This window comes from Suhomyces tanzawaensis (genome assembly GCF_001661415.1).
Source record: "Suhomyces tanzawaensis NRRL Y-17324 unplaced genomic scaffold CANTAscaffold_6, whole genome shotgun sequence".
Lineage (NCBI taxonomy): Eukaryota > Fungi > Ascomycota > Pichiomycetes > Serinales > Debaryomycetaceae > Suhomyces > Suhomyces tanzawaensis.
In genome coordinates, this window is record NW_017963641.1 from 698,674 (window position 1) to 717,650 (window position 18,977).

Here is an 18,977-nt window from a genome sequence, read left to right on the forward strand (position 1 = left end):
TGCAAGTGGTATTGCGCACGTGACCGGACCAACATCCCGCATGTGATATCCTGGCAGATGATCAACATTTATATTACTTCTTTATTACACCACACATTCTCCTCACAACACATCCACAGTATGTCCTAAGATGGTGGTCCGTTCTCTCCTCAGAAACACGCTTGCAAGAGTGCCCTACTCCGACCACGTTCCCCAGTTCGTCTCAGATATCCTCTCGGAAGACCCCAGCCCCCCAACAACCCCCACGGTCCCTGACCTCTCCAAGAACCCCTACGAGTGTGAGTCCGACGACCCGCTTGCTGTTTCCCCCAAGGTCAAGATCCACGCCAAAATCTTGAAGAACAGGCATAGAGATCCCGTGGACACATTTCCCATCATCGAAGAGCAAGACGAAGACTCGTCCAGTTACGACGAGGAGCTCACCTACTTGAACCACTGCGATACCTGCGACGATATTCCGGTAGGTATTAGCCGCATGGGCCTGAAAATACCCCTGTACGCGGAAAATGTGCTAGACTCACCTGCACCGTCCCTCTTCTCGGGAAGCACCATCAGGGGAGGCCTCAGCAGCGAGGATGCTGGACGGGCCAAAGAAGTAGCCGAGTCGTTACAGCGAGAGATACGAACGAAGCAGTACCTCAACGAGCAGAACGAGAAGTTTGACAAGCTCATCAGCAAGAACATCGATGTGTTCTTCAAGCAGCAGAACAGCTACAACGAGAAGGACTCCATCATGCACAAAATTGAGAAGGAAAAGCGCCAGAACAACTTTGTGCGGCGCATCATCGGCGACGTGATGGAATCATGCATGAGCAAAGTGGGATTGTCATCCCAAACCGCCCCAAACTCCCCCAACATCAAGATTAACCGGCTGGACGAGCTGCTCAGCAACGCGTCCACCGTCAAAGAGAAGCCCGATTCGCGAGACTCAAGGTTCAGCGAGCTTTTGCGTGGCCTAGACCACAATGCAAAAATGGACTTGTACACCCAGTTGCATAACGAGTTGGGTGGAGACACCCCCCGTGTGGCAGACCCTACTGGCGAAACCACCGAGTTGGACAAGCTCCAGACATTCTTGATCCTCTCGATCAAGTTGTCCATAACCAGCATGAAGCTCGCGATCCCAGTGGCCCAGTACCTCTACCAGAAGTACATAAACAACCAGATCTACCTCGTCAACAACAAGAACGCCCACTCGTTGGCAGACTTCGTGTTGAAGATGATGAAGGGCTTGGAGTCCCAGTTGAGCCACAAGGAAGAGTGGATCTCGCGAACCTACTCCAAGGAGTCGCCAAAACCCGAGCAAGTGGGCAAGAACCAGCAAGAAGAAGGTCTCGACGAGAAATTGGACAGTTTCTACGAGGACTTCACCATGGGTGCCACCAACGCATTGCGCCAGCAGTTGCTCAACGGAGTCGGGGGCAACGACGAGTCCTGGAGACGCGCAGCCACCGAGTACGTGCTCAACAAGTGTCTGGCTGGCTCAGGCAAGAAGGAAGACTACTCAAATGCCAAGTACGGCATATACTACTCGTCGAGGCGCAACCAGGACGTGGACGACGCCAATTGCAGCGCCAGCTCGTCGTCGTCGTCACCAGTGTCGTTCAAATCGGTGCCAGTAACCAGGCAGACGTCCTCAGACAATTTGGAGGCTCTTTCCGTATTCCACATTGCAGAAAAGTTTGCTGGCGGAATTGGCCCCTAGGTGAAGTTGGTGGCTGTGAGGGTGGCTGGTGGCTGTGCTTCCATGGTACTTTGCCCTGGTATCTAGATATTAGAGGTGTCTATATCCGGGCAGACGGACTAGGGAGTCGATTCTAGCTGCCAATGCTGCTGACTACATATTTATTAAGTACATTATCTGATTGTAATTCAATGCATACCAATTTACTGATGTGTAATCTTGCAAGTTCACTGGGCACATTTTGCAGTTGATAGAGATCAGTACTTGTAGTTATTTGCATTTCCGCGCTATCATTTCTTGTAGTTGGTAAGGATTAGTAGAACCAAAGTCTTTATTTTACCCCTGGGGGTTGGTTAAATTAAGCATTTTGACAAAAATTTTGCGATTTAGCAGAATAAAGTCAAATTTTCAGAAAGTTAGGTTTAAACGGAGGAGAAAGGATATCCCGTGACATATGGAGACTACTGCTACAACCACAGGGAACGGGGAACAATCTACAATAGGCTATCCCCCAATTGGCAGGTTGTTCTACTGGGGTAGCTGCAAATCCTGAAAAATCAGCGCTGATCGTTATCTTATCTGCAGCTATTCTGTTCCATGCATTGTGAATAAACCCGTTCTATCCATAAGGTTGCTGCTGGTGCTGTCAGACAGGAAAGCGCGGGGAATAGATGGTGGCCCAAGTATTGCTGGAGGAGGCTGGTTAGAAGCGGTGAGATGGGAGCAAGGTACGGTGGAGGAGAGGGACGGCCTAGGAGAGAATGTACGATGTAAGTGTTTTGGTGCAAGTAGTCAATTGGCTTGACGAGTTCAGGTAAGGAAGGGTGCTGGATCGTGTTTTCCAGCAAACATGTGTCTGATTAATTTTGCCCAATTCAGATAGGGGAGAGGTTTTGCTATTTTGCCCGTTTGAGACAATCATCTGGGACATGCACAGCGTCCCGATCGTGGCCCCCTCCTAGTGGCAATAGGAGTTATTCCGGGTAACCCCTGCTGCATGGGGGTTACCCGGCCACAACCTGGCGCTCGTCCAATCAGCAGCCGGCGCGCGCAAAAAAGAAACCTCCCGTCAGGACAGCGTGTGCGCGCCCAGGTTTTTTTTTCAGGAAGTCCTTCCTATTAAAAGTGCCCTACCCCCTTTCTAAATAAATTTCACGCACTAATTATTTTGCATTCCAGAGGCCCTCAAAAAGAAAGAATTAATTTTCACTTCCCTTTTTTTTTTCTCTCTTTTTTCCTTGTGTTAAAAGTATCCCTTTTTTTCCCTCAGTGTGTGAAATACACTAACAACTTACAACCACCCCCTCACACACCTGGTCCACTTGGTTATATAGAGAGTGCTCTATTATACACAAGCTAGCCACCAAATCTCAAGTCCAGCTCAAGTCTACCACACCGCTTCCGGCTCCCGCTAGTGCTGTGCTCTTTGCTGTCTCCCTGCTGTATCCCTTGCCGCTTACAAAAGTTAACAGGGTGTCCTTTTCGTCGGTCATCCCTTTTTTGAGTGCTACGGTTACCCGCAACTGCTCGACTTTCTGACGCCTTGATTGGTTGAGTTCAGAAAATTTTTCCCGTCGTCCGCCCACCACATTCTCGCACCAGCAGAAAAAAGGTCGACCACCATGGCTTTATGTTCCCAGGCCTTCACCTCTAACAACAAGCGTAGCTGCACGTTTAACAGCCCCTACCACCAGGCTCCTGCACCCAAGAGAATATGTTTGTCTGACATTGCGTCCTACAAATACCCCACTAAGAAGTCGGTATGTATATACACATCTTCGGAAGAGGACAACGACTCCGAAGACGAACAATCCTGTTACAATGCTGACCAGATAAGGGCTAAAAGAAGAGCCTCCACCAGAGTCTCGTTCTCGTTGAATTCCGAGTTGTCCAGAGCCATCTCCCAGTACAGCGATGAAGACGAGGAATTGGTTGCTGAAGACGACAACGAAGTCGTGGAGGGCACCTCTCGTCCTTCGCTCATGCGCTGTCGCCGCGAATCTGGTATCTACACTGGTGCTGGCACTGGTCAAATCCCGGAATTGGGTGTCTCCACCCCTAAACCCGCAGTGAACTTGGAAAATCTTGATTGCAAATTGGCCAGTAGTCCTGTGAACTCGAGCCTTGCCCTCAATTTCTACAACAATAGCTTTGCTTCCGACAATAGCACCAAGAACGTCAACACTGTTTCCACCCCTGCAAAACACTATATTCCTGCCACCGACAAGTCGGCAAGATCGCGTTGTTTTGAATACTTGGTTGGTGCCATTGACGAGGCATGGGCTAGATACTGTGATGCTGCTACCAACGTGGAAGACGAAGTGTATGGTTACAACACACCTGCCTCAGTCGCTACCGATGACGAAGAGTACTTTGATAACACCACCGATATCACTGATTACGACGAATCTGACTTTGATGATGGCAAGGGTCCAAAACACACCGTGCAATCGTTCAGACCAAGATTATCGTCGTCGGCTTCTTGCTCGTCGCTCAACTCCACAAAAGAAGATCCTTCCTCGTGTCAGCTCCAAGCTTTAAAGGATCGTCTCACCAAAGCCAAGTACTACTTACAGGACTTGGTTGACTCCGACGTGATGTCAGATGTTAACTCATTCTGGAAGCGTTGGGATATGATTAAGTACGCCACCATCGAGCTCGTCGAGGATGATGACGACGACGAGATTGTCGAAACCACCATCGACGAGTTGGAAAGCGGCCGCTTATTCGCTCACTAAACCACAGGAGAAACACAAATTTTCATTTCAAATATACTTTTTGCAAGAACAGGTACTTTTCATGTTGCTACTTTTGCTTTTCTTGTTCTATTTAATTATTACTGCTCCATGGGTTGCGTTTCTTTTGAAAGGGTTGTTGTTTTTAGTTGGGATGTCGTACCGGGCATCCAGTTATGGGTATGAATCATATTTATGTAAATTACGAAGAATGAAACGGCCACCACGGCTGTTTCTGTATAGTTTAGGCTTTTTATACATGTACAATAGCTCAATAACCTGTAAATCTCCCATTTTATCGCTAGCCCACAAGTGTGCGATTCTGCAAGTTGAGGCCAACAATCACTTTCTTCATCATGAAGTTCTCATCAATCGCTACCATTGCAACTGTTTTGTTATCCCTGGCCACCTCTGTGGCCGCTTCTGCCGGTGGCTTGGTCATTGGTATGTATGGGATTGTTTAGAATGGACAAATGCCTTGAAAACGGGCCGAAAACGGCTTCTGGAACCGCCAGACATCAAATACAAGCATGCCAACAGACACCCCATCCAGGGATTGGCAATCACCGCCATCACGGCCACAATAAGACGATAGAATAGTTCCAGAGGACCCAGAAGACCCACGAGCCCCACGAGCCCCAATCCGTACTAACATCCGCAGACGTCACCAAGGAAATCCCAGCCGCCGAGTGTAAGGCCAAGGTCAAAAAGGGCGACAAGGTCAGCGTCCACTACGAGGGTAGACTCGAGGACGGTACCATCTTCGACTCGTCCTACAACCGTGGCAGTCCTCTCGTTTTCCAGGTCGGCGTGGGCCAGGTCATCCAGGGCTGGGACCAAGGCTTGGAAGACATGTGTATTGGCGAGATCAGAGAATTGATCATTCCTGCCGACTTGGCGTACGGAGACCGTGGTATCGGTCCCATTCCTCCCAAGGCCACATTATGTGAGTATATCATCATCACCCGCCTGTACAAGGCACTACTAACATCCAGACTTCACCACCGAATTGGTCGACATCGCCGGGGCCAAAACCCACCACGACGACGAGTTGTAAGTGTATAGCCAATAGACACGCCACGAGGCACTTCTAGTTATATTGCTGTGGGCCGCCAGGGGCTGCAACATCAGATGATTGATTACGTAAGCGAGGTCTTGCGGTCTCCGCAGCCCCACTATAAAGTGGAGGAGTCATCCTGATTTTGCAATCGTAGCTCTCTGGCCCAGCAACCGTTCTGCAACTATCACATCTGACCCACAACTGCCAGATCCAGCAACCTGCTCTCCCATCACCCATACGAGTTCTAACCTGCCAATTCCCCGTCCATGTCTGTCCGTCGTCTCTACAAACCGCTCCAGGACTTTCTCAGTTCTCTGGCCGACTTCCGAGTCATCTACAACTCGTCAGGCAGCCAATTCATCACGCCAAATACCTCACGAATCTTCATTCTTGACTCGTCCTTCAATCCTCCCCACTTGGGCCACTACGCGTTGATCAAAGAGTCCCTTTCTGGCAAGTACTTCACCCACGACGAGAAGCCAGACGAGAGAGTCATCTTGCTCCTTCTATCCGTCAACAACGCTGATAAGCAGCACGCTCCAGAATCATTCGAGAATAGGCTTGAAATGATGTACCTCATGGCCCAGGACTTGTCCAAGAAGTACCCCCAGACCCACAACATTAGCATCGGCTTGACCAAGCACGCCAAGTTCGTGGACAAATCGGTATCCATACTACGCAGCTTGGATGTTTCGGCTATCAGACTCACGTTTTTGGTGGGCTACGACACCTTAATCCGCATCTTCAATCCTAAGTACTACTTACCAGACAAGATTTCGTCCTCATTGGAGGACTTCATGACCTCTACGGACCTTTTCTGCTTGACCAGAAATGACGGCGAACTGCACCACTCAGAACAATCGAGCTACTTGGAAAACATCAGATCCGGCAAAAATGAACACATTCCTACCCACTGGTCGAACAACATCTTCTTGCACGAGAATTTCGGCGATGAGGTGGGTATGATCAGCTCTTCCAAAGTCAGACACAGCATCCAGAATGGTGGAGACTGGAAGGACCACTTGATACCCGAAGTCTCAGACCTTATCGTGCAAGACAAATTATACCAAAGCAGTTAGGGTAAGTGGAATTGACTTTCTTTGGGGGAATGGAAAGTAAAAAAAAAACATAGTTTTCAATAAAACATGCTTACTGCACTGTTACGACTACTCAATCGTTGTAGCTTCTAAAGCTGTCATGCTACACCATCACTACTCTAGCTAATGAATAATACGTAATAACCATCGAAAATCTCACATCAGTATAGCCTCATTGACGTTTATTAGCGAATTATAGACAATTTGTATGCTTTTAATTAAGGAGCATCACTAAAATTATCTCAACCAACAATTCCAAGACGGTGGCTCTGATTTTGTTTCCAATTGAGCTATGCTTGATCTTTGAAAACGAGCCTGAGTCATTGGTGGAGATTTCCGTAGGAGTGTCGGAGACGATCTTATCATTGTTCCCATTAGTACACTCAATCTTTCCTCCTCTAATCACTGAACCAATTTCACTTCTAGTCCATTTGTTGCAATCAAAAGAAGTTGACAGAGTGAGAATCTTTGCACTGCCCTTGACCAATCTTAACAGTTTCATGCTAGTTTCTTTGATATTGCCCACAAGTTTAAGGGCACCACCAATCACGCTCAACTCGGGTAAGAAATCGATTGTATCAAGATTAGTATTATTGACGATCATTAGTCCACCCCCAATATCGGTAGTGACAGGAAATTCGATTTGGCTCAATTTTTCATTTTTAAGAAGACTGAGAGTGCCGCCGATCAGTTTTAGCTTGGGAAACTTGACTTGCGAGAAGTAATTATTGATGATATTCATGCTTTGTCCAATTTCCTCCAACAGCGTCAAGTTCAATTCGGCCACTTCATGAATGCTAACGTTGTTTACGCTCCGTAGCTGAGATAAGTCGACAGTAATAGAAGCGGAATTAGCAGCAACATGAAGCTTTTCGTTTATCTTCTCAACATCGCAACTAATGGAGTCCAAGAACCGGTTATTGTTGATATCTAAGGTTTCTAGTTCATCGGTCAAGAATCCAGAGAAGCTGGTCAAAGAGGTATCTGCAACGGTGATGCTGTCGAAAGCAGCGATTTCGTTGTCGAAGTGTACATTACTCAAGATGGGCAACACTTTCCAATTGAGTGAATGGACCGACTTCAAATGAGGAAACGAGATTAGTGCGAGCGAGGTCAATTCCTGCAACGAGAATAACTGAGAGATGGATTCAACGCGAGGGGCTTCGATTCTGACAAGCTCAGGCGAGTTTCTTACGATCAAGCTGCCAGTGATTCTCTCAACGTTGTTCAACACCAAGATGGCGTCAGTGTACTCATTGACATGGATATCACCAGCGATCACCTTGCACCGCTCCAAATGAAGCATGTCAGACTGGCTTTTAATTTCGAGGCCATTGGTTCTGCAGATATCTGGAACATCTTCTTCCCACAAGGGTAGCGGCTCAAGAGATGGGTAGGACTCGGAAGGGTCTGTTGTGGTTAGGGGGATATTCTTCTAAAATACCCGTACCCGCTCAGTGCGGACTTGCTCTGACAGCGAAATCCTACTGGGGGAAACTGTTACATACCGGTGCTACTAGAATTAGCTGAATTGTGGCCGTCAGCACACGAAAGCCCAAGCGAAACTCCAAAGATAATAATAGTTGGAACAGAAAACTTCATACTGGTAGTTACAGTGAGTGCACAAATAGAACAATTTATTGGCACGGTTGCAAAATTGCAACCGCGAAAAAATATAGACGCAATCAAAACCTGAAAAAAAAAACTCAGGAAAAACATGTCTGGCAAGAGCCAACATAGAAACCTGCTATGAGAGCCAGCTAGGGATCCCGGCAGAAGCCGAGGAAACTTAGACCTTGTTTTCCTTACTATCGATGGAAGCGTTTTCGGCAAACTCGTGGCTTGGCTTGTCCTTGCCTTCGTTGTGAACCTCTTCGATGCTGTATCTGCGGTTGTAGTTGATCTTGTTGACCTCGGAGGTATCTGGGCACAAAGTGGCACCCCTTCTTCCGATAAGGTACCATGGCAAGTTGAACACTTCTTCCATACTTTCAAGGGATCTACCCGAGATTTCTGGGATGAAGAACCAGGACCAGAAGAGAGCCATGGCACAGACTGTGGTAAAGAAGTAGAAGGCACCGAAGTTGTCCATGGCCAACAACATCTTGGGCACGGCCTTGGAGTTACCGAACTGGTTGGCAAAGTGCAACACCATGATCAACGATTGTCCGAAAGAACGGAGACCCAAGGGGAAGATCTCCGAACCCAACAAGTATTGAACCGAGTTGAAACCCATGGTCCATCCAACACCAGAAAGATACAATGCAGCCATAGCACCCTTACTGGCAGCCTTTTGCGACTTGGTCAAAACCGAGTCTGGGTCGGTGGCTTGTGGAACAATGTGGAGGAAAATGGCAAAGAACAAGATGGTAAGCATCTGGAGGGAGATACCGATGTACAAGGCCTTTCTTCTACCAAGGAAATCGATAATGAAGAAGGCAGAGAAGTAGGCACCCACGAACTTGACAACACCCAAAATCACGGTCATCTTCATGGTTTCGATTCCCTTGACTCCGATGAAACTGAACAAGTCGTTGGCGTAGATGGTGATGGCATTGGCACCACTCCATTGTCCCAAAACCTGGGACATGGCACCAATCATGAAGAAACGGTATCTAACGGACTTGACCACGAAGATGTCTCTCATTTTTTGCCACAAGGAGTAGTCTTCGTTGGCAATCTTCTCGGCCAAAACGGCTTCGTTGATGTCACTCAATTCACCAACAATGTATGGGTGGTCTGGGGGCAAACGTCTTAACTTGCACAAGTTTTGCAATGCCTTGTCGTTCTTTCTGACCTTGACCAACCATCTGGGGGACTCGACACAGAAGAAGGAACCGATGAGCACCAAGCCAGCCAACGCGATTTTCATGGAGGTTGGGATGATCCACTGGTTGTGCGAGTCAGACGAGATGTGCTTAGCAGAGCCGTAGTTGGCAGCGTAAGAAGTGAAGATTCCGAAGTAGACGGCACCCGAGAAGAGACATCCGAACAATCCACGGTAGGCAGGAGGAGACACTTCCGACATGAAGGTAGGACCAATGGTGGTGGTCTGGCCAATGGCGAAACCTTCAAGCAATCTTCCGACGTACAACTGGCCAACGGTTCTGGCGGTGATCTGGATGATGGCACCGGCAATCCAAATAACACACACCTCTTGCAAGGCTCTGACTCTACCGAGGTAGTCGACGGACCACATGGCGAGAAGCGCACCACCAACCGAGCCCAATTGCACCATGGAGGTGATGTTGGACTTCAAGTCTGCGATCTGGTGCTTATCCTTTTTGGGGTCCGAGAGCCCAAACAACTTCTTGAACGACTTCTGGTTGGTTGCACCCGAAATACAACCTTCGTCGTAGCCTCTGGCAGCACCCAAAATTCCGAACACGAACACGGTGAAGTACAAGGTGAAGTTGTAGATCTCTTTGGGCGAGTGGTCGTCGACCACTCTCCATCTGAACCTCTTGGTGGGTTCAGGCTCCTTGTCCTCGGTGACTGTGACCGTGTTGTTGTACTTTTCTTGCAAACTCATTGCTGATGAGGACGACTGGACTGGAGAGGTTGCAAGGTTTATATACTGCGATTTGTATACTTGGTTTACGTGCTGGTGGTGCAGCTGATGCAGATGGTTCCACTAGCGGCAACCCCACCCACCGATCCTCCGGGGTAGTTGCACAATACCCCTCACGGTTTATTAGTTTGGAGATGGCATGGTTTGGGTGGAGCCCCCACTACGTCAAATGTGCCTAATCAGTTGCAACCACCGGTGTCGGAGCCGGAGCGCGAGGGGCAGTGGGGGAGGGACGTGGGGGTGGGGCGGTGGTTGTGGTAGTGGTGGTCAGTGGTCGGTGGTGGATGGGTGCAAATTGGACGGTTTGGAGTGGTTCCAGCTGGGAGCTGGCCACAGAGCCCGGTGCGGCAATTCATCTTGTGGAGTCCACACAACACCTGTTCCTCCGTGGTGGCTTACTGCCTGAGTGTAGGTAGTGCTGCAAGTGTAACCCGATTCTCCCCCACAATCGAAGCATGTCCCACAAACCCGTTTTCTGGGCAGCAAATGCATGTCAACGGAGGGTGCCAACTCCGATGGGTGCCACGAAAGCTGGGATCGAGCCCGCGCCACCCACTCCACGCGAGGCTGGCCAATAGGGTGCCGCAGAGCACCGATAGCCACCGCAAAAGGGGCCGTCCCCTCCCAACATGGTCCTGGAGCGTCCCCTCGATGTTTATTAGCCCGGAGAGCTAAGAAATTTGCGGCCAAATGTTTTCTTAGCATGAGGGGTGCGGGGCACAAACCGGCAGCTAGCGCGGAAATTCTGCAGGCGAGTGCATACCCGCGAACCAACAACTGGCCAGGGAGAGTAAGCTGGGAGGCTATTCCGCCGTGGGAGCAACACTTCTAACCATAATAGGAACAAGAGCGACTGTGCCGTGGTTCTCATGCACTCCCCAGATCCGCCGTTGTAGCGGTCTATTGTTCGATGATTCACCATGGGGAAAAACTGCGCCCTGTGCCGGTGGGTTCTTCAGTGGTGATGGCTTCCTGTGATGGCTCCCTGTGACGGATGTGTCTTCGCACGTTGGCAGACGGATAATGCAACCCGCCAAGGGCGCCAAGGGAGTCAAACACGTCAGTGCCAGATGGCAAGACTTTTTTTGCACGACTAAATGTCCGGGACATGCTGAAAATGCTGGGCACGGCTGACAGTTGCGAAAAGGCGCAAATCCTGGAATGATGATGGTGCTGGTGTCGGGGCAACACGAAGTTTCGGGGACTGAAGAGGACCCAGCAGGCGGTGGCAATTGTGGTGGTAAATGTGGAGTTGTTATCGTGATGGAAATGGCCAAGGTGCCAGGCGAGGGAAAGCATGCTTCAGCCACGCCGGGCGCAGTGATGCAGGACCCTGGTGGGGTGGATAGTAAGTGCAGGTGTCAAATGGATATTTGCTGAAAACGGGCTCGCATACTGTATAGAGCAGGCGATGGTCCGTGTTAAGACCAGTTGTCAAATCCCGTGAGTGTCCATGATGAGTGTCGTCAAATCCATTACTCAGTTCACTCCACGAACTCCGAGAACCTCCTGGATGTCGATCCCCAGTCGTCTACACACTTCTAGCACCTCGTATCTCAATAGACCCACTTCGGACTCAAGCTGAAATACCGTGTGGGGATGGCCAAAGCCTAAAGTTAGAATCGGAGTTTTTGTAAGTGTTGGGGCTTTCCTCTCTCCAGTAATTCGTTGGAGCAATACAAATGGAACTTGCTTATCGGCACACGGGGCATTAATCCACCCGTGGCCTCCGACGGCCCTTTCTCTCAACCATTGTCGAACTACATGCGGCTGGTGAGAGAATCGACTCCAAGGGCATTTTCTCAGCCGAGTATAAGCCTGGCCTAAGCCACTTCCCACACAACGGGAAAAACTCACTCCGGCGCCGGCCACAAGCCGTGCCAACAACATTATTTTCGGCCGTTTCTAAAGAATTCATCTGGCAAATGAAAACATAATGTGTTCTGTGTATGGAGCTGTGCATTTAGAAAGCTCCTCTTCCTCAACAGCTGCGACTCGGCTTTACCAGTCACTGGGTATTTCCCCCCAAATCATCAAGTTGTGCTCTTATCGCATTAATCTCGCTCCAAAGTCACTAATCTGGGCCAATTCTGCACTACACTCTACGCAACACCTCTCACAGCGTTGTACTCTTGCATCTATCTGTCATCTCTCACAGCGTATATTCCAGCAATCTACTGGTCTTGTTCGTAAAAAAAGTCGTTTTGCTTTCTGATGGTGTCAAGTACCCACATGATCTTTCTGCTTTCATCCCACGACATGAGCTCACTTTGCTTACCACCCTTGGCCAAAACCTCTCCAACCTCGACGGCCTCGTACCAGAAACCCTCACCACCGTTCAAGTCGGCAAAGAAATCCTTCTCGATCACACTGCCATCCTTCAACACGATCTTGTAGCCTTGTGGAGATGGAGTGTCGCCAATGGCCTTGACGTAGGCTCTACCCAAAGTACCTTCAATAGAAACGATGTTGCCGTCAGACTCGGTATGGAAACTGGCGCTGATGGACGCTTGTTGCTTGCGGGTCTTGTCGTTGAAGATGGCGCTGGCAACGAAGTCGACTTCGTCCGCCTTGTTTCCGGTCAACGATTCCATGATCAACTCGGAGGAAATAGACCAGTCCTTGGTTGGGTCTGCGGATGGGTCCAAGAATGTTCTGGCGTAGGTGATTGGGTAGATTCCAATGTCCAACAAAGCACCTCCTCCGAGCTTCTTGTTGGCGGCACGGTGTTCAGGGGTGATTGGGAACTCCTTGGAGTCGGTGTTGAAGGTACATTGGACCTTCTTGATGTCACCGATAACCTTGTCGTCGTAGAGCTTCTTTTGCAACTCGAGGAAGGTTGGGAAGTATCTGGACCACATGGCTTCCATGAAGAAGACGTTGTGCTTCTTGGCAGCAGCCAAAATGTCTTCCAACTCCCTGGCGTTGATGGTGATGGGCTTTTCACAGAGAATGTTCTTCTTACCTTCTTCGATGGCACGCACCACGAATGGAGCGTGGAGGGTGTGTGGCAAACCGATGTACAACACATCGATTGAGGGGTCGTTGATCACTTCATCGTAACCAACGGCTTTGGTGCCATAACCGTCACCAATGAACTCGTTGATAAACTTTTCTGCCTTTTCGATCTGGGTGGATGCAACAGCTCCGATAGTGTGCTTGATCTTGTTTGGGCCAGCAGGATTGGCAATCAAAACCTTCAAGTCAGCAACGAATCTGGAGGAGATCCCTCCAGCTCCAACAATACCCCAGTTAACCATCTAACGTTAGTACGGCTATTGATTACTATACCCCCGCAGTGGGTACTAATGAGCAGTTGGCACAATTCTGAGGTGGTACATACTTTTGAATAATATTACTAGTTGTGTCGAGCGTATGACAGCCGAAAGGGTTCCTCATATAGTCCGTGGATATTTTGAGGTTGCATTTCCCCAGAATGTCGTGGCTGCGGCGCGACATTCTATCGGGATTCACCTAGCAGGTCGACCCGGTTGGGGTGAAATTACTAAGCAGGAGGACGTGTTACCGGTAATTCCGTGCACTGGAGGGCACGTTACGGTGTATGTAAGAAGGTGGAGGCGAAACTACCCGAGTGGGGGCGATACTGCCAGAAAGGTAGCGATTTTTCAAAATGGCAGTATTGGGCAATGATAATGCACGATGTTGCATCAGCGTAAAATTTATGCTAGCTCTGGAGAAGCCAAGGCGAAACCCCCCACACTCCTAAATTGGCAGGATATAGATAAAGCCTACATGGCCAACCACAAAGGCTTAAAACGTTTATCCAGTCTTCAGCTTCCTCCGCACTAAATTGACCCATTCATCTACAAGTCCACCTGATTGTCGAGTTTATTTAGCAGCTCTAATTCGAGCCCCAGAAGCCAACAGTCGTTGCAGCCACGCAACCGAGACAATTTGGGTTAAAGTTGTCCCGATTTGGTTCACCGATGTCAACGCCTATAACGTGCAGATTCTCTTCTCAGAATGGATAACACCTTTGCTGGTTGACCAACCTGTTTACCCGGTCAAGTGAAGCATACCACCACCAGGGTCCACAGAGGCTCAGCTGGTCTGATGTAACGTCACAATGTCGTGGGTGGGGCCGGGCAGAAAGGCCAAAACAGGGCCAACCCGCGAAGCCAACAGAAGGCTAACCGGCAAAAGCTCTCATATGGTGTCAACCTGCAAACTGGGACCCAAGCCCAACCCGCGAATTGAGCCCAACCCGCAAACCACTTCCAACCAGCAAACTGCTTCACCCAACCAGCAAACTGCTTCACCCAACCAGCAAACTGCTTCACCCAACCCGCAATCCGCCAACCTACCGTCGCTCATTCTTCAACTCGAACTACCGCCCATCAATCTCCATCTTCCATCACGCCCCACATCCATACTCCAACCATGTCTGTGGCAAAGTCGCTTCTCTTGGCGTCCTTATTGACCGTCGGCGGCTACATGTTGTTCAACAACTCCGGTGAGGTCTTCAATGTCGGTCGCTTCTTGGAGTCCACCTCTCCTTATCTTTGGGCAAACTTGGGAATTGCCAGTTGCATTGGTCTTTCTGTCGTGGGTGCTGCGTGGGGTATCTTCATCACTGGCTCCTCCATCATCGGTGCTGGTGTCAAGGTCCCCAGAATCACCACCAAAAACTTGATTTCCATCATTTTCTGTGAGGTGGTGGCTATCTACGGGTTGATTATGGCCATTGTGTTCTCGGCCAAGTTGGCCAACGTGCCTGAGGATGCGCTCTACTCGCCTTCCAACTTGTACACTGGATACTCGCTTTTCTGGGCTGGGTTGACCGTTGGTGTCACCAACTTGATTTGTGGTGTCGCCGTGGGTGTTACTGGATCCACCGCCGCCATCAGTGACGCTGCTGACACCTCGCTTTTCGTCAAGATCTTGGTGGTTGAGATTTTCGGCTCGGTATTGGGGTTGTTTGGGTTGATTGTCGGGTTGTTGATGGCCGGTAAGGCAGAAGAATTCCTGTAGACTGCCGGTCACGTGCTACGCCAGCATCGGTCTATCGATGGCAACCTCATTGGTAGCTCAACTTTACTTCCCCCAACTCATTGAATAGTCACGTAATTTATTATCTAAACGAATCTCCAGTTTACTGTTTTCAATAGTCACGTAATTTATGATCTAATTTTACTGGTTACGAACTGAATTCTGCCCACCGGTTCACTGAATAGGCACGTAATTGGTGTTCGAGTTTGTTGTTTTCCATAATCGTCACCTCATTTACTACTAAACGAAGCTTCTTTACTTTTTCAATAGTCTCGTAATTATTAGCGTATTCAACTGTTCTCCACCAACCGAATCTCTAAGCTTACTTTCCACCAACTCATAGATAATAATTTTTACCCCTAGTATCTCCAAGCTTTCTTTACATTTGTCACTCAATTATCTCCACTGTTTCCTCCTCACCTATTTATTATCTGAGCGAATTTCACTAATTCTAACTACATTCATTAGGCACGTAATTTATTATCTAAACGAATCTCCAATTTAACTGTTTTCCACCTCCATGTAGTCGGGGTTTTTCTTCAAAATTACCACCCCCTCCAACGAGTTGCTCAAGCTGATCCACTCGTCAGACTCCAACTCGGCCCTTTCGCCGTAGTTCAACAACACAGGAGTGGACTGGGTCACCCATCCAGTGATGGTTTTAGGCTTACCAGCTTGTCCAACAACATCCACAGCCTGACCTACTCTGACGTTGACCTTGATTGGGTTCAATTGCTCGTCAACAGTGACCAACATTCTGGTCTTGATGGCAGGCGTCAAGTAGTACAATAATTGGTGGGTGGTTTCGGTGGTGGAATCACTCAAGATGAAACTCTTTGGATCCAAGAGAGCAATGGAAATGGTCAACAAGGAGGCCAAAGAAACCTTCGACAAGATAGTTCTCTCAGAGTTGAATGGAGTCAAAGTCAAGGTTCCCTTACCCAAGTGTAAAATACCCTGGGCAATTCTAACCATGAACAATGAATCGGGAGACTTGATGTAGTAAGAGGCCAATTGTCTCAACAACTGGGCCAATCTAGCATTGTTGGTTCCGGCACCAACCAAACCCATGGAGTAGATGGCATTTTGGGCAACTTCCAAGTCAGGGTCATGCGAGTAACGAGATAAGGTGTCGAAGACCTTCATTTGTGGGTTAGAGGCAGAAACCAAACCCATCGCCAAAGGAACAGCCCTACGTATCAACGAGTTTCCGTAATGCATCAAGTGCGAGAAGTGACGCAACGACATGTCTTGACCAATGTCTTCACCTAAGGCAATCAAGGCTAAACCTAGCACGGCAATACCTTGGTATAATTCTTCGTCACTTTCGTTGTCGTCCGAGTCCTCACCATCAAGTTCTTCCTCTTCTGCTTCCTCAGGCTTTTCCTTTTCTTCTGGCTTCTTGTCACTGGACTCGGTATCTTCCATCTCCACATCCTTGTTTTCTTCCTTGACTTCTGTCTTCTTTTGGTCCTCTTCACTTTGTTCCAACTTCTTTTCTTCAGCTAAAACATCCTTTGGCTTAGCGGTACACATTTGCAACAAAGACTGGATCTGTAACACATTACCAGTACCGGCATAAGCACAGATATTAACCAAAACCTTCAAAGTCTTGTTGATTGGATGCTCAATGGCTTCAATGGTTTCCAACACGTATTCCACTTGATCGGTCTTGCCCATGTATAATAAACCCAAACCTAAGGACATGAACTTAACAAACTTATTGGTTAATTGAGAGAAGTCCTTTTCTAGCAAACTTTGTAAGATGGTTGATGTGATGTCACCGTGGCAAGTTCCTACGAAAACATGACCCAAAGCCAAGGCAGCCAAGGACGAGATTTCCATAGATACATCGGAATCAGACACCAATGGTGATAATAAGTTTAAAACCTCTTCGTTGCTAGAGCCAGCAAACGCAATTCCGAGACCGTTAATAGCGGATGCTTGCAAAAGCTTGTTTGGATCAGAGACGTATTCTTGCAATAAAGCCAAGGCAGCGTCAACATCGTCGTGGACGTTGGAAGACACAATACCAATACCCAACAAGGCACCAGCTTTGATTTCGTCGTCTGAGGAATAAGTGTACTTATCCAAGTGTTGCAAACCATCGTTGATATTCCACTGGTGAATAGAACCCAAAGACGCGGTGGTGGAAATCATACCAGGGCCCTTGGTCTTGTAGATCCAGGATTTGTTGTCCTCTTCAGTTTGGATCAATTTATCGGTACCGTAACCCAAGTTGATGAAGGAATTTACAAATGCAGTAGCCAAGTTCTGCTTGGCCGAGTCAATTGAGCCAGAAGTTCCCAAACCGAATTTAGCATTTTCCAAGTGGGACTTGTAGATATCTTCCGGAACCTTGGGGTCCAATAAATTAAGTTCCTTCACGAGGTAGGCGTAGTATTCGTGTAATTTGGAGTTGGAGATGGTTTCTTGGACCTCGGGGTTGTCACCAGGGTATTTGAAGTTACTGTATTGGTGGGACAAGATGAACCCCAATTGTTTGTGGACCAAGTCGTCGTTGGTAACCTCGAACACCTGTTTGATCAAGCTTTCGTCGTCCAACTTGATGGCCAAGGTCAAGGCCTGGGGCAATTGGTTGTAGGATAAGTAGATAGCAAACGCGGTCTCCAAGAAGGAGGTGTCATCTGGGGGAGATAACAACGGAACACAGCTGACCATGTAGAGACACACTCTGGCGAAGGTGCTCTCGTCCATGTATTGGGGCAACTTATCGATGCTTTCGATCTCGAGCAACAAGTCGACAGCGTCGGCCTCGGCGTTGTGTTTCAAGAAGAATGGCACGATCTTCAACGCCAACTGGATCAAACGGTCGGTGGTGTTGTCCTCAGACCCCAACGATTCCTGGTAGGCCTCGCCGATCTCCAAGGCCAAGTGGCGCATGTATTCGTGGCCCCAGTCTGATATGGGCTCTTCGAACGACAACAAGCGGTATTTCAAGGAGTCCTTCTTGCCGTCGTCGGAGTATGTCATAGCCAACACCGATAACACATCCGCAAGCTTGATGATGATGGCGGCGTAGGAGGAGTCGGACTTGTCATTCCAGCGGGTGTACAATTCGGTCAAGTTGGGGTAGTGGGGCCTCAAGAACTTCAATGGCTTGGGCACCGCGGTCATGGAGGTGGTGGAGTCCTTGATGAACGTCTTCAAAGTGGTCAAGCACTGTTGGTAGAAATCCACCTTGTGGTCGGCTTCGTTCAATCTTTCCACGAGCAATTCCAATTCATCTTTCAAGTGTTGGTCTTCTTCAGACAACTCTTCTTCCTTGGGTGCCTTGGGAGGCTGTTTCTTGGCGTGTTCGGAGGTCACTTCTTCTTTTGCAGGAGACATTGTGCTGGAAGAGTGAAGTGGTGGGTGGTGGTGGATTGGATGGCAAATGTTGAATGAGCGACGAGCGCGCGGTCGCGGGGGCGAGGGCGAGGGAGGCTAGCGAGAGGTTAGGGACTGGAGGGCGAGAATTAGTGTGGGTCCGGTGCGAAAAAGCAACCATGGAGAAAAATGGGGACCATTTTAGGGACCTGGTGCGACGCTACGGTGCGAGCACAGCGAGCGGATGGGGAGGATAGAGACTGAACTTGTCATACCATTCAGAAGGAAGTAAGCAAGAGCAGCTGGAGTATTAGCTGGATTAATGAGCTACAGTAGTGGATTACTCTAAAGAACTAGAATAACTAGCTACAATGACTTTAAATAAGCTATAGTTAGTGCAGTCTCGCTGGCATACTCTGTCAGTATCTTGCTGGGTTTGCGGGAAGGATTGTGGTGCGACATTGATCCTCGTGCGAAGTCTCGCTAGATT

General features: G+C 48.8%; 10 protein-coding genes across 10 annotated transcripts; 6 read left to right on the plus strand and 4 right to left on the minus strand.

Moving 5' to 3' along the window:
• Positions 1-130: 130 nt before the first annotated feature.
• On the plus strand, positions 131-1,705 carry CANTADRAFT_7453 (uncharacterized protein; the record flags this gene model as incomplete). Its single annotated transcript, XM_020211118.1, has 1 exon — positions 131-1,705. The coding sequence occupies one exon, from the start codon at positions 131-133 to the stop codon at positions 1,703-1,705; it is 1,575 nt and encodes a 524-aa protein (XP_020063105.1).
• Positions 1,706-2,873: 1,168 nt separating this feature from the next.
• CANTADRAFT_69378 (uncharacterized protein) lies at positions 2,874-4,422 on the plus strand (the record flags this gene model as incomplete). The annotated part of the gene is made up of 2 exons (XM_020211014.1): positions 2,874-3,639; positions 3,859-4,422. Exons 1-2 carry the CDS (start codon positions 3,307-3,309, stop codon positions 4,420-4,422), a joined length of 897 nt encoding a protein of 298 aa, XP_020063106.1. The 5' UTR covers positions 2,874-3,306.
• A 696-nt stretch (positions 4,423-5,118) lies between these two features.
• CANTADRAFT_54263 (peptidylprolyl isomerase family protein) lies at positions 5,119-5,476 on the plus strand (the record flags this gene model as incomplete). Its single annotated transcript, XM_020210304.1, has 2 exons — positions 5,119-5,365; positions 5,415-5,476. Coding segments are annotated over 2 exons (309 nt in total), but the record flags the coding sequence as incomplete, so codon positions are not given.
• Positions 5,477-5,700: 224 nt separating this feature from the next.
• CANTADRAFT_26955 (nicotinamide-nucleotide adenylyltransferase) lies at positions 5,701-6,709 on the plus strand. The gene has a single exon (XM_020207941.1). The coding sequence runs from the start codon at positions 5,746-5,748 to the stop codon at positions 6,556-6,558; it is 813 nt and encodes a 270-aa protein (XP_020063108.1). The 5' UTR covers positions 5,701-5,745; the 3' UTR covers positions 6,559-6,709.
• A 210-nt stretch (positions 6,710-6,919) lies between these two features.
• Positions 6,920-7,942, minus strand: CANTADRAFT_39221 (uncharacterized protein; the record flags this gene model as incomplete). Its single annotated transcript, XM_020208792.1, has 1 exon — positions 6,920-7,942. A coding segment is annotated over one exon (1,023 nt), but the record flags the coding sequence as incomplete, so codon positions are not given.
• Positions 7,943-8,365: 423 nt separating this feature from the next.
• CANTADRAFT_53991 (quinate permease) lies at positions 8,366-10,108 on the minus strand (the record flags this gene model as incomplete). The annotated part of the gene is made up of 1 exon (XM_020210274.1): positions 8,366-10,108. The coding sequence occupies one exon, from the start codon at positions 10,106-10,108 to the stop codon at positions 8,366-8,368; it is 1,743 nt and encodes a 580-aa protein (XP_020063110.1).
• A 959-nt stretch (positions 10,109-11,067) lies between these two features.
• On the plus strand, positions 11,068-11,974 carry CANTADRAFT_23100 (uncharacterized protein; the record flags this gene model as incomplete). The annotated part of the gene is made up of 6 exons (XM_020206921.1): positions 11,068-11,093; positions 11,164-11,206; positions 11,285-11,495; positions 11,551-11,590; positions 11,631-11,780; positions 11,809-11,974. The coding sequence occupies 6 exons, from the start codon at positions 11,068-11,070 to the stop codon at positions 11,972-11,974; spliced, it is 636 nt and encodes a 211-aa protein (XP_020063111.1).
• A 347-nt stretch (positions 11,975-12,321) lies between these two features.
• Positions 12,322-13,407, minus strand: CANTADRAFT_55223 (uncharacterized protein; the record flags this gene model as incomplete). The annotated part of the gene is made up of 1 exon (XM_020210422.1): positions 12,322-13,407. One exon carries the CDS (start codon positions 13,405-13,407, stop codon positions 12,322-12,324), a length of 1,086 nt encoding a protein of 361 aa, XP_020063112.1.
• A 1,141-nt stretch (positions 13,408-14,548) lies between these two features.
• CANTADRAFT_54447 (H(+)-transporting V0 sector ATPase subunit c'') lies at positions 14,549-15,139 on the plus strand (the record flags this gene model as incomplete). The annotated part of the gene is made up of 1 exon (XM_020210324.1): positions 14,549-15,139. The coding sequence occupies one exon, from the start codon at positions 14,549-14,551 to the stop codon at positions 15,137-15,139; it is 591 nt and encodes a 196-aa protein (XP_020063113.1).
• Positions 15,140-15,398: 259 nt separating this feature from the next.
• RPN1 (proteasome regulatory particle base subunit) lies at positions 15,399-18,972 on the minus strand. The gene has a single exon (XM_020208259.1). It carries the CDS (start codon positions 18,506-18,508, stop codon positions 15,659-15,661), a length of 2,850 nt encoding a protein of 949 aa, XP_020063114.1. The 5' UTR covers positions 18,509-18,972; the 3' UTR covers positions 15,399-15,658.
• Between the last annotated feature and the right edge of the window lie 5 nt (positions 18,973-18,977).

What these genes read in the sequence shown, in the direction of transcription:
- RPN1 (XM_020208259.1), bottom strand. Translation starts at nt 18,508, where the DNA reads ATGTCTCCTGCAAAAGAAGAAGTGACCTCCGAACACGCCAAGAAACAG.
- CANTADRAFT_26955 (XM_020207941.1), top strand. Translation starts at nt 5,746, where the DNA reads ATGTCTGTCCGTCGTCTCTACAAACCGCTCCAGGACTTTCTCAGTTCT.